Source organism: Crocodylus porosus, unplaced genomic scaffold (assembly GCF_001723895.1).
Source record: "Crocodylus porosus isolate Cpor-Errol unplaced genomic scaffold, CroPor_comp1, whole genome shotgun sequence".
NCBI lineage: Eukaryota > Metazoa > Chordata > Crocodylia > Crocodylidae > Crocodylus > Crocodylus porosus.
Window position 1 is genome coordinate 10,196,113 of NW_017728928.1, and position 12,828 is coordinate 10,208,940.

Sequence of the window (12,828 nt, forward strand, 5' to 3'; positions counted from 1 at the left end):
ATACTCAAGGGAAACAAAACTGGTGAGTCCATCAGGCACATCAATTTGTGACAGGAACATGAAAGCCATTACCCTAAATCTCATCAGGTTATGACAGTTAATTGCCAATTTCTCTCTCTTGAAAACTAATTTTACCTGGTTGCAGAGCTCACCCAGCTGTCTGAGAGCAAGGGCAGGCTCACAGCACAGGAAAAGACTAGACCTCTGGCTGAGCTATGTAAGGTTTAGGCTTTTTTTTTATTAGCAAATTGCCGTCACGGATTATTGTGTGTCATGGTGTTTGTAGCATGTTTCTCTGGATGAGGAGTGAAATTCTACTCATGGAAGATGTTTCAAGGTCTTGTTTAGTCTTGGCAACCCCATGCAGGCTTTGCTAACATAATAGAAAAGGCCAGGGATGAGTGTTGGAAAAGTTTGCAATAAATGAGATGTTCGTGTCATATTTATACTCGTGCTGCTTTGGGAGGTAGAATCCCAGGAGCCCTTCTGCGCTCCTCCAGAAGCTGAGCCAAATCATCACTGTGTAGGAAAGCCTGTCTGCAAATCTTTATTTCATTAGTTGCCTTCTACATCTGCTTATTGCCCAGAGGCCAAATGCGGCACTGGCTTCGCCCCTTACTATTCCCTTCGCTTCACTGGATGAGGTGTAGGCTGGCTCACAGTTTACTTCTTTGTATTTTAGCTGCATATTTAGTGCTGATGAAGTTTCTCTGTGGCTTAAACTACTCTGGCATTTACACAAATTGGGCGGTGGCATCTTAGTGGCAATTACAGGCATTCATTTGAAAGCACAGATCCGGGGAATATGTAAAACTGGAGATGACTCTTCAGCACTTCGCATCTCTAATCAGCTCAAAATTACAGCTGATTTTCCTTCTCCCCCTGCCATGCTTTTTAGCTACCATTTCCTAAGTGGCACTTTTCAGACCTATGAAAGAGAGACACTTATTGGACTAATGCCTCTTCATCTTGAAATTAATGCAAAGCTTAATGCTGCCTCTATGCGACTAATGTCTCCATGAGACTAATGGACCAAATTCTGCCCTTGCATCTCCTGTTTATGTCAACAGAAATTCCCTGCTTTATCGCAGAGAAGAATTCAGCCTTGTAGCTGGAAAAAGGGCAAATTATCACGCTCTCTCATTAAAAAGAGATGCTATTGATATAATCGAAAGACCAGCAATGTGCAAGCCCTTGGCCCACTGCACTGGACCCTACCTTGGTCTGTCTGGTACCTCTCTTGGGATTGCGGAGCACCAGGAAGCTCCTCTGCTAGTGCTCTGGAGACTGTACCTTCCTGTCTTCCTACCTTGCCCGCTTCCCCTTCTCCACAACGGCCAGCCGGCACACATGCACTGACTTAGCCCAAAGTTACAGGGGAAATACACAGTCATATAAGCCAGGTTATATCTTCTGCATATACAGTGTAACTGGAAACAAAAGTATAACCAGTTGAACCAGACACGCAGCCCAGACTCGCATCATAAAAATGTCGGTGCTTCACCGGGTTGGCCGCAGGTCTCGCTAGCCCAGCAGCCTGTATCTCACAATAGTAGAGAGTGCTAAAGGGGAATACTATATATTATGCAGGTTCTATCCAGACTCACTGGTCTGCTGCCCTCTTCTGCTACAGCTTTCAGCATTCAGGGACCTAGGAAGTGCTAATCTGGAGGCCACACCACTAGCCGTCATATTTAATACCCACTGGTGGACTTGTCCTCCAGAAGCAGCATGCAAAATGTAAGGTTCCTCATATCTGGTATCACTGGGCTTTCCCTGAAGCTCAGGAGCTCATCAATCCAAGCTAACTATAGTGTGGGAGGGGGCAGCTGGTGTTTACAAGACCAAGAAGTGTTGCACGCTCCCCTTCAAAGTGCATCCACCGCTCAAACAACATTTTTGCCTGTCCTGGCACTGAGAATATTATTCAAAAGCCAAAATTTCAGTTTGCAACCTTTACCTCCCCTCTGCCCTGCTCTCCTCCCCTCGCCCGCTGCAAATTGACAAGCACCGAGAGATCTCAGGCCCACGGAAGAGAACATTTACGGAAGGGATGCTTTTGTGTGGGGGCTGATAATGGATAGAGCCTTCTTGTTGGCTAAGTGGAGGGGCAGATGTGCTCAGCCTAGGGCTACCCTGACGTGTCTAGGGCCAGGACCATGACTTGTCCTTTCATAAAGCACAGTGTACATGTATAGGACTTGGTAGGGTAGGAAGAGCCAAGGGCCCAAGATTACTTCAGAGCTCTAATGCGACGTGGCACTGAAGTCTGAAACATCAACCAGTATAAGCGGTGCCAGGGGAAGTGGGCTCCCATAACCCAGGTGCCTGCTGTAGCTCATATGCACGGTTTACACTGTATTCTTTGGTCTGGTGCATGAAGGCAGGTGAGAAACAGACCCTGCAGAGGACAGCTGCTTGCGCTCTGTAGCACCGTGCTCCTCGGGGAGCTGGCATCAGTTCAAACATGCACACCAAGAAGCAGAAACAGCTGCTAGCTTTGGCTTACCATGTTGCCTTCGTCATCACAGTCATCACAGTCTTGTCTGGGATCATCCAAATGGAACTGATGTAACAGGGCCCCTGCGGAAGTTTTCCCATTGCAGTCTTGATGCTCTGATGCAGAGGTTCGGCTGCTGTACATGCTGCTGGTTCGGTAAAGGGAAGGCACCTGCAAGGTGTCCTGGAGGTCAAATGAGCCTTTCGTTTCCAGTGATCCCATGCGGTGAGGTAAAGAGTCATTGACGCTCCCGGCCCGACTGGACTGCTCCTCATCAGAGCTTTCCCCATCCTCTGAACTCTCCTTCCCATCTCCAGATAGCAGCGACTTGCGTTCCCCGCTCTGGCCCCGGCGCTTTAGGCTGGGAGCTCGCCCAATGCTGTTCCAGCTTGACCGGCGACTATTCCAGCTGCTGGCTGCACTCCAGGGGCTGTGAGGAGAGCTCCGTATGCTGGACTGAGGAAGGAACAAGGACATGGAGAGAATCAACTCACATGTCTTTGGCCTTGTGTAGATGCAATGAGGGGCATGTGCGCATGACAATTTAAAGTGGGTTAAATGCCTTTACACCACTTTAATGGTGTTGGCACACGTCGGCGGCGTATTGCACAGTAATTCCAGCCGCTGTAGCAAATTCGGCCGCGTAACGAACCTTAAGTGACTTGGGGCACAGCAAACTAAAACTCCTCCTCCGAGTTTTAGTTTGCTGCCCTACAGCTGTGGAGCGAAGCACTGGGCTCCATGCAGGAAAGAAAGAAAGAAAAAAAAGAAGTGGCAAACCTGATTTTTCACTTTTTTTCCCCCTCCCCTGGAGCATGCCTGCCTGCCTGAGCTGTGCGGGGGCCCAGTGCTTCCCTCTGTGGCTGTGGTGTCCCTTGGGACCACCCAAGCTGCGTGGCTGCAGGTGGGTACTGCTGGGGGGGCACCACTGCTACGGAGGGAAGCAGCAGCCCCCCTGCAGCCCAGGGACCGCTTCACCCACCAGCAGCTTGCTCTCCCTTCCCTTCCCCGCCGCCGGAGAGGCAGGTAAGTTTGCGTGTGCGCATGACAAGGGGGTGTAAAGGGCCCTAAATTGAAGTGGTGTTTTTAAAAACCCATCGCTTCAAATTTAGGGCCCCTGTTTCATCTACGCATGCCCTTTGATACTAGCTCGTTGCCCGTTTTCAACAGGCGGGCTTAAAGATACTGAGGTGGTGAGTGGAGAATGAATACCTAGACAGATGGCCACATAAACCAGGGGTGCCGACGTGTGCCAACACCAACACCATTAAAGTGGTGCAAAGGCATTTAACCGGCTTTAAATTGTTGTGCACACGTGCCCCTCGTTGCATCTACACAAGATCCTATTTCAGGCGGAGGGCTGCTTACTGAGTTTTGGCAAGCCATCGAGGGCTGCGTGACAGGCAGCCGGGGCAGAAAAATATTAATTTTCCAAATTTTTTAGGGGTCCCGCGGGCTGGATAGAATGGGCTGGAGGGCCACATTTTGCCCGCCCCTGACATAAAAACCAAGTGGAAATGAAGCAATCACAAAGGGGAACAGAGAATATGATGTGCCTACCGGAGATTTGAGTTCGTGGGCACTGGGATCCATGGAGACGCTGCTGGCCCGGCGAGACTCATAGCCTTGAGCTGCATCTCCAAACATGGCACTCTTTGGCATTGGCATTGGGGTGGCAGCTGTGTGTATGATGAGGGGTGGAGTCAGACTTTTCTTCAGTTCGGGGTGGTCACTCAAGGCCATCACTGGAAGAAACAAGGAGGTATCAGATACTGCTGCCCTAGGAACCAAAAATGACGCATTGAACTCATGCCTGGGGCTGACTAAATGGGCGGCAACACTAAAAAAGCCCTTTCTAATCAGAACATCGAGAGGACAGAGGCCAACGCCATCACAGAGGAGCTGGTTTTCATTCAATGCCAAAAAGGGTTTGTAATGAATGAGTGGCAGGTGGGGCTTCTGTTGAAGTTTTGGATCAGAAGTTGCAGTACTCGGGGGTTCGAATTCAACTGATGGAGTGTAAGTGTGCAAGCACAGACTCGGGATTGCCAATCTGTTGCTATGCAAGTACCAATCTGCTACACAGGCCTCTCTCCAACCCCCTGCATTTCTGAAATCTCTTTCATAATCTGCTAGGCTTTGCTCCCCAAAGTTTCCCTTCTCCAAGAGCTCTTTTACACCCCCTCTTCCCCAGCCTTCCCGTTCTGTTCTCCATCACTACTTCTTTATCTACACTCCTTCACTTCACCTGCCTGAGCACGGTGTCTGGCTTCAAGTTTCTTCCCCTTCCCCTGAGCTCTGACTCTCCCCATCTCCTGACATCCTCTATCTTGCAGGCAAGAAACCTCCCTTACTGCAAGGTCATTTTGACCACTCCCTCTGCCCTGTCTGAGCATCACAGATGTGGCAACCATCTGGGGAGTAACTGCACGCAGCAGCTCTCTGCTGCTGCCCTCTCTCATTATCAACCCTACATATTATATTGTATATAGCATCAAAGCTGGATCTTCAGTTTTACTGGGAGATGATGGTCTCTAACACTACTGCATCTGTTTGCCTTTCATTCGTGACCTGTACCTCATATCTGAAGTCCACTGTAACTTCATGGAGTCAGAAGGGGCCTGATTACTTCTCAAACACTCTCCTAAGATAAGCTTTACCTTCCTGGACACACAATTTTTCATACCAAAGTGACATTGCCCTAGAAAGGCTGGTCACCAGGGCCATTACTTACAGGCTGGGTTTGACAAGTGTTTCTTCAGTCCACCCTCTTCTTCCAGGCTTGGGGGGAAAACATCCCCCTCCGAATCAGACTTAGATACCTCTCCCTAGAGCAAAACACAGCAGCTTAGCGACTGGGATAAATGACAATGTGCAGCCGGGACACCCCTGCTGAACACTGGATCCCATCTCCAACACCACACCTAGTGATCCACTGGAACTGGTACCACAATGGGACATCACCTTCCACAGAATGAGGCATGCACATATTTATACCACAGAACTACTCTCCTAAAGGGTAGACTTGCCGCCTCTGAAAGTGCCCAGGAGGCAGAGGCAAAGAAAGATAACTTGGCTTGTCCTGCTGCAGTCCCACGCTGGCCAGACACTAGGGAAAGGACATAGATCTAGTGAACAGCCCACTGGATGAAAACCAAATCCTCATCTGTTCTCGACACCAGCGTTGCCAATTAGGACCCATTACAGCTGGGCAGGCACTCACACGACTCTTTTCACTGAAGTTTGGATGAAACGATCCAAACTTCAGCAAGAGGCATACAGGATTGGGCCTACAGGACTCAGCAGATAATGGATGCATGCCACTGAAATGGTTCAGGATGCCCTAGGAGCACTTGGAGATCCAATGAAGGACAACGATATAAAATATGACAAGGGGATAAATAGCCAGTATGGCTATTTATCTCAATGCTATAAAATACAACAGATGCTTTTATTTAGGGGGCTTACTTGGGTCCCACTGAACAATTCAGAATGCCGGTGGTGGGATCTCCCAGTCTGATGACGGCTTGACACCAGCAACGTATCCACGAGCCACCTTGAGCCCCTCTGCAAAGCTGCGTTACTAGTTTTACCACCATTGCTTACTATTTCCCTTGCTCATCGTGCTCTGTCAAATCCACAACTCAGGAATTACTGACAACTTATACAGACCCAGTCAAGGCCTTCCCTGCCCAGCCCTCTTCCATTCTGTCCATTGGCACTGAGGAAAGGCACATGGGGGGTGGTGTGATCAGAATACATCAGCTGGAAATGGAGCTTGCCAGAATTATTTCCATCTGAAGAGGGGCTCCTTTTCCAATGAAGCCACTATTCTGGCAGAGGACACCATCCACTGGTACGATGTATACTGCAGGGAAAGTGGGAAGGGGGGTGGGTAGGTCAATGCAGCGACAGGAGAGAAGCCAGGGAAAATCTAGGTGCATAAGAGACCCCAACATCTACAGTGAACACCAAGCTGTGCTACTAAGAGCCCTGATGAAGTTTGGTGCTTGGAGAGAGACTTGGTAGCTGAAGGCCCCAGCCAAGAGGAAAGTGCCAAAGTAGCAGACTGCAGGAGGCGATATGCAATACAGGACCCAGGATGGTGCTCCTTAATTCAGGCAAAACCCACCTTGAAAGCCACAGGAGCATTGCCTGACTAAAGAATCGAGGATTGGGTCCAATTTCTCAGAGGAACACACTCCTCCTTTGGTCCTGCTAAATAGGTAGGGTTTGCTCCGCTCAGACCATGGGCTCTCAGAGAAACGCCATTAGGGCAAGAGAGAAGGAATGAAAAAACAGCCCTGGCATGTAAAATGTCTTCTTGTCCTGCAGGAGCCTTGTGTTATTTGAGGAAATCCACCCTGCGGGACAGGCAAAGTTTTCAAGTGCTAGGGCTATACCTTCTGAGCAAGAATATTCAGTGAACGCTGGCTAATTTGGGCAGATTTTCCAAACTCGGCCTCTTCGGTGGAACATGGACTCCAGCTGGCTTCAGGCCTTCCCTTCCCTTCCCTTCCCTTCCGGAAAGCCACCCAATTCTTTCCGGTCAGCAGGCCTGCCAGTAATTACTCCCTTTTCTTTAACGGGTTATTAAAAAACAATAAACAATGGGAATAGTTTGCCTGGTTGAAGTTGCATTTCTGAAACATTCGGTAACCATCCAGGGGACAACACCAGGTGCTGTTAGAAATGCACAGGAATATGGAGAAGCAGGACTAAAGGAGGTTTTCTGTTTGCCACCCACCCAGCACCAAACCCCATCTCTTTCAGACGGGAAGCGCCCCTGCTGTAGAAGAATACACCATCACCCTTTAAGAGCACAAGGGCCACGTGAAGGACGGCTACAAGCAAGCATCTCACGGCAGGGGCCTGCGGCCATTACCTGTTCGCGTGGTCCCAGCTTGCCTTTCTGGATGGAAAAGGGTTGATGAGAGAACATGGAGTTAAAAACCTTGTGAACAATTACAGTATGCCGAGGTGGACCATATGGCACCATGGATAAGCCAACACGTACAGAAGGCAAGAGAAATGTGCCTGAATACAATACAAAGGGCTTTTGTGCTAAGATATAAGGCAGAGCTTCTAGGAAAGGACAGAAAAGAAAGGGAGTGAGAAAAATAAAAAGAGAGAAAGATGTCTGAGGAGGCAGGGGGGTGAGTGGGCAGGGGAGGCACAGCTGGGTTCACTTGATTGAATAGATTCACGAATGGAAAGGCCGAGAGGGACCACGACCATCTCCTACATTACACAAGCCAGAGCCATCCAGCAGCTGGACCACGTCATCTGGCTGACCTGGCGGTGGGCCTTGCCGCTGCCTCAGTGCTAGCATCGACTTCTCCAGAGCACAGTGCCGTTACACACACGTGTCCATGAGCACGCTTGATTCTAGGTCCCTTCAGTCTTTGGCAGCTGTCTCTGCTCTGCCCCCCGCAGCTCGAGGGGCTGGAGTTGATGTGCACGAGTGGACGGGTCTTCCAGAGAAACAAGGAGCAGCACGTGCAAGAAGGGAAGTATTCGGCACGCTTGCCCATAAAACATCGCCCTCCCTCCACCCCTCTCCCGGGAAGCACGTGCAAGCCAAATGCTTGCTTTGGTGAGCGGCTGTCGAAAGAGCCATTTGCAAGCTCTCCTTCACGGGGAGGGTCAAAGCAAAAGAGCCGACGTAGGCAGGGAAGTTGGGCAGGTTTTGGATGACAGGGTCTCTGCATTAACTCGTCTGACTCCACAAAGAAGGAAGGGACTTAAAATCAAGGCTAACTTGACAACAACAACGACGACGACAAAAAGTAATGACGGCTACTACAATGGGAACAGCATCATGGTGTGTGACCAGGCACCACAGAAAGAGACAACGACCAGACGGCGTTGGGGGGGTGTTCATGCTGAGCTCTTACGTACCACCGACGAGTCGACAGGCAGCTGAATACAGCTTAACTGCCCACTCACTTCTTCTCGCTTGGTGATTTCCTGAAGTAAAAATGGGGGAGGGAAGGGGGGGTGTTCAATTTGTACAGTTTCAACATCAAAATTGAGAGTGGATGGGGGGAAAAAAAAAAGAGAGAGAGAGAGATGAAAGCAAAGAGAAAGGAAAAGGGGTAAAGAAGGGCAGTGTGTGCCCATTAGCTGCAATTTCATGTCAGGATTAAATAGTGGAAGAGGTCGCAACGTACTGGACTCATCGGACATGGCTGTCTTTGTTCAGCGCAAGGCAAGGATGAAAGGTCTGCGATGCAACACAGTCCTTGGCACAGATCACCCTTACCTTCAATTTAAGTGTTTCAAACGGATTTGATTTCACTGCAATGTGATAGCGATTTGCGCTAATGACATACTGTCTGATTATTAAAACCGCGTCCAATCTGGGGTTTTTTTTTTTGCAGCTGAATAATGAAGTCTGCTTTTATTATGCCATCATTAAGTAGGAATACGTGCTTTTAATTAATGGGTGATTAACGCACAATACCCATCATTAAAGCCAAATTAAATATCTAGTTCAAGGGAAACCACTGTAAGACTTGCATTATTTGGAAGTCCTCTTGTTGTGATGGGGCCCAACCCAACTTTCCTGAGTTACAACTCTCCTTTGGAGCCCATGGGCAGTTTTGAGTATCGTTCAAGTCCAGGGCTCTTCAAAGCAACACTTTCCAACCCCTTGGTGAACTTTGTGGTTGTTTTTTTTGGGTTTTTTTTTTTTTTTACGCATCTTTTTGTGTTTCCCCCTCCATAGCCAAAGAGAGTGGACTTATTTTTACTCCTTAGTACCATAGGATGAACACACATAGCTTTGGGAACAGCTGCATGCTACAGAGTCAGTAAGGGGCTTTACACGTCATTTTTGATGTACTGCATCAAAATGTGGTGCTCTGTCCCCTACCACAGCGGTAGCTAGGTGCAGGATTCTGGGCAATTGGGTATTGGATTTTCTTTGTCCCCCATTGCTGTACTCAGGAGCCAGGATCAGTCTTCCTGAACGGAAGGCTAAAATTTGGATCGACGCAGGACAGCAGTGTCTTGCTAAGAATACCTAAGATGCTTAAGTTAAATTATTATTCAATTTGATTGTAGTAAAAAAAAGACCCACGGAGGAGCCCGCAAGGGATAAAACACGTACGCAATTATCTTTCATAAGGTTAATCCCAATCAAGCTGATCAGAGCGTGCAAAGTAAAGGGGACGTGACAAAAATATGATCCAAAATCTCAGTTACTGATGGCCAAAAATAGATTGCTTCCCTCTGGTTGAATCCCAAGGGAAGTTGTTTTCTCAGACTCCTTCACCAGGGCTTGATACTACACCCCCAAGGGGGGTTGTGCTGTTGTTACTGCATCAGTCACGCAGGTGCTCAAGGAATACACGCAAAGCCCCTTCACCGTTGCACCTAGATTGCCCTGCGGTGCGAGACATGGAGCTAAAGACTTACCAGCACAGGGAAGGGAGATGAGACAAACTAGCAACTGGGGATTGCCGGAGACAAGAACAGAATCCAAGGGGAACATGGAATTGAGAGGATTACCAATGGAAGAATATGCTTCAGAGATAATATTATCATGAAATCCCTCAGGAGCAGAGCTTTATGTCTGGCAAAAAGCTCCCTTACCAGGAGCCATTGTTTGTTTCAGTGATAAATCCCCAGGGCAGAGACCTGATAGTTCAGTCAGTAATATCATCTGAGCAGCTCTATCAGCCCAAGTCACAGAGCTCATCTCCCTCGCCTTACAGCTGCCGTGGCTTCGTGCACAAAGTCTGCGTCCAAGGAACCCACGTTAAAAAAATCCACGTGGCATAAATTCCCGCCTCGCCCCGGTGCACCATTTGCATGCAATAGCCAGGTTACGCCCCCCCCAAAAAATGTTTTTTTAAATCCCCACCTCCAAAATGACAGCAAATCCGTGCTTAAACTTTGGAACAGGTCCTTTTTGTTTCTTAACTGCGTGTGTACATCCGGTGCCTAGCAACCCAAGGGCCTGCACAGCCATGCACTAAAATTAACGAGGTGTTTGCAGATTGAGGAAAGGCACTCAAGGACCAGGGAGATAAAGGCGGCAGCATTAAGTGGGTCTCAGTGAAGAAATCAGAAGGAGAATAAAAATAAAAAGCTGAACCCAAGAATAAGGGTCAGGGACGTAAGAAAGAAACACCTGAGAGAAAAGCCTACAAAGGGAGATAATGTCTCATCTAATTTCACTTGGGCAATGGCCTTTTGTGCCTATGTGAACAAGAAATGGAAACAGGTATGATTAAAAACCACTCCGCTGCAAAGCTGAACAAACAGAGCGGCAAGGCCAGATCCTCGCCCGGTGCGTGCAGCTGAAACGCTACCCAAGTCAATGGAGTAACACCAATACATCCCGCTGAGGATCTGACTCCCTGAATCCAACAAACATTTACTCGGTCTGCCAGCTTCAGAAAAATTGGAATTGAATGGAGACATTTGTTTACCATGTTTACTAGGAGACTACTGAGAGCATCTCAGAGGTAGCTGGGGGAAGAAAAAAAAGCAAACTATTGAGATGATGCTATGAACTCGGACACAAAAGACCACACTGTAATCAGCCATGCTTTGGGAGGTTGGGAGTAACTTTGTCTAAACCAGCGCAGTTTTTTTGGAATTACATCAGTGTAACAGAGAGAGGATTTTGGAGCTAACACGGTAGGCCAGATCCCGGCCTCAGCTAAACCATGCTTAATAATCAATATGTGCTGAAAAGCGATTCCCAGTGAAGTCGCATGTTCCACTTAAACCACACTGCATCTGTGCAATGTTAAGCGGTATTAACGTTAGCACGTGCTGCGAGTGGTCACATGCTAAGGGTTACTAATTCTCTTGCCTACACAACTCTGACTTGCCACTAGTTGGCTAGCGAGCAGGGGCATGGCTTGAAGCCAGGACACCTAGGGCATTTTTATATGCATTTCCGACGCAGCGCTGGATGCTTTTAATTAACAAGCTGTGCTAATTAAAAGCACCCGTGTGTCACATGTATCAGCAGCGCAGTGAGTCCCCATGCTGAGAAAGTGGTGGCGGGGTGCTTTGAACTAAAGTACATTCAATGTGTTTTATTTCTAAGAGCACTGCCACCATTTGCTCAGTGTGGCGATGCACTGAACTGCCGATGCACGTGATGCGCGAGGCTCCCAGAGCACGTCAAGTTACTCGATTGAGTATGCTCTGACACACTGGATTTCCAGTGCATTGGTGCAGGCTCTCTGCATGTGTGTTAGTGCCCTAGGCTCTATCTCTGCTCCAGGTGGAGGGGGGACTGGGAGCAGTGCATCCGGGGATGCTGGAGGACTTAAATTGCTTGTTTTATCTCTGTGGAGCAGACTGAAGTTACTCTAACATGCGCCAGGTTGCACGGCCCAAAGTTAACGCTCATCTGAAGTGGCATAAAACTTCGAGAAACTCAGAGGACACTTAGCGTGAGTAAACGAGCTTTAATGTGCAGTCATTCACATTTTAAGTGCCCTTAGTATGGCCTAAGCATAACATATAACTTTACCCTAACTTCACATTAGGTGTTTTTGTTAGCGCTTCCCTGGGATGGGACCAAAGTTAAAAGGAACCCTCCTGACATTAATGGAGCCAGTCCAGATTTAAACTGGTGGCTAAAGGATTTGCCTATACTGTATTGCAGTCAAAGTGTGACTGCAAACGGTGACCAGAAAGCTGGGAAAATGCTCAGGTGATTTACCTGTGTGGCACTCTGTGCTGTTGCAGTGATGCTGCCAGCAGTACCTGATCTAGCTAGTTCAAAGCACTTGGATTTACCTGCATAAGCTGCAGTCACACTGCATAACTGAAGATCGGTATTCCACCGTCTTGTTTCAGTTTTAGAGCTTAACCAATTCCAAGTAGCCATGCACTGCCACTGAAATGCCCTTACGCAGCCAGTGAGAAGAAACTACTTGTTTTAAAAAGCCATGCCATATTCCCCGATGGAGAGCTGCAGCAGGTGATCTTTCAGCCAAGGGACTTCGCTTGAACCAATGCCCTAGACCAGCGGTTCCTAATCTGTGGTACGTGTATCACCAGTGGTATGTAGACCACCTGTCAGTGGTACACGTTAACAGATTTAGCATAATGACTTTATATGACAAAAAATTGCTGGCGGTACTTGAGGTTGTATTGTTTTAAGCTGGTGGTGTGCAATCTGTCAGAGTTTGGGTACCGCTGCCCTAGACAAACTAGTGCAAGGTTCAGTTTTACATCAGCCATTCTTCCACTGGGAGGCCTGCTGCTTTTGACCTGCCCTGACAGGTACTTGGGTAAAGCCTAAGTCAGATCCTACAAGAAAACTTTCTGTTCTTGAGAAGCAGCTGACAATG

At 48.3% G+C, this 12,828-nt stretch overlaps 1 protein-coding gene across 1 annotated transcript in view; it reads right to left on the reverse strand.

Moving 5' to 3' along the window:
* Window positions 1–12,828, reverse strand: part of CACNA1G (calcium voltage-gated channel subunit alpha1 G) — a 230,784-nt gene that overhangs the window by 152,671 nt on the left and 65,285 nt on the right. Inside the window, exons 13-15 of the mRNA XM_019542480.1 lie at window positions 5,235–5,328; window positions 4,061–4,245; window positions 2,510–2,956 (exon numbers count right to left, since the gene is read on the reverse strand). Of these exons, the coding sequence (XP_019398025.1) occupies window positions 2,510–2,956; window positions 4,061–4,245; window positions 5,235–5,328 (726 nt within the window). The remainder of the gene's footprint in view (window positions 1–2,509; window positions 2,957–4,060; window positions 4,246–5,234; window positions 5,329–12,828) is intronic.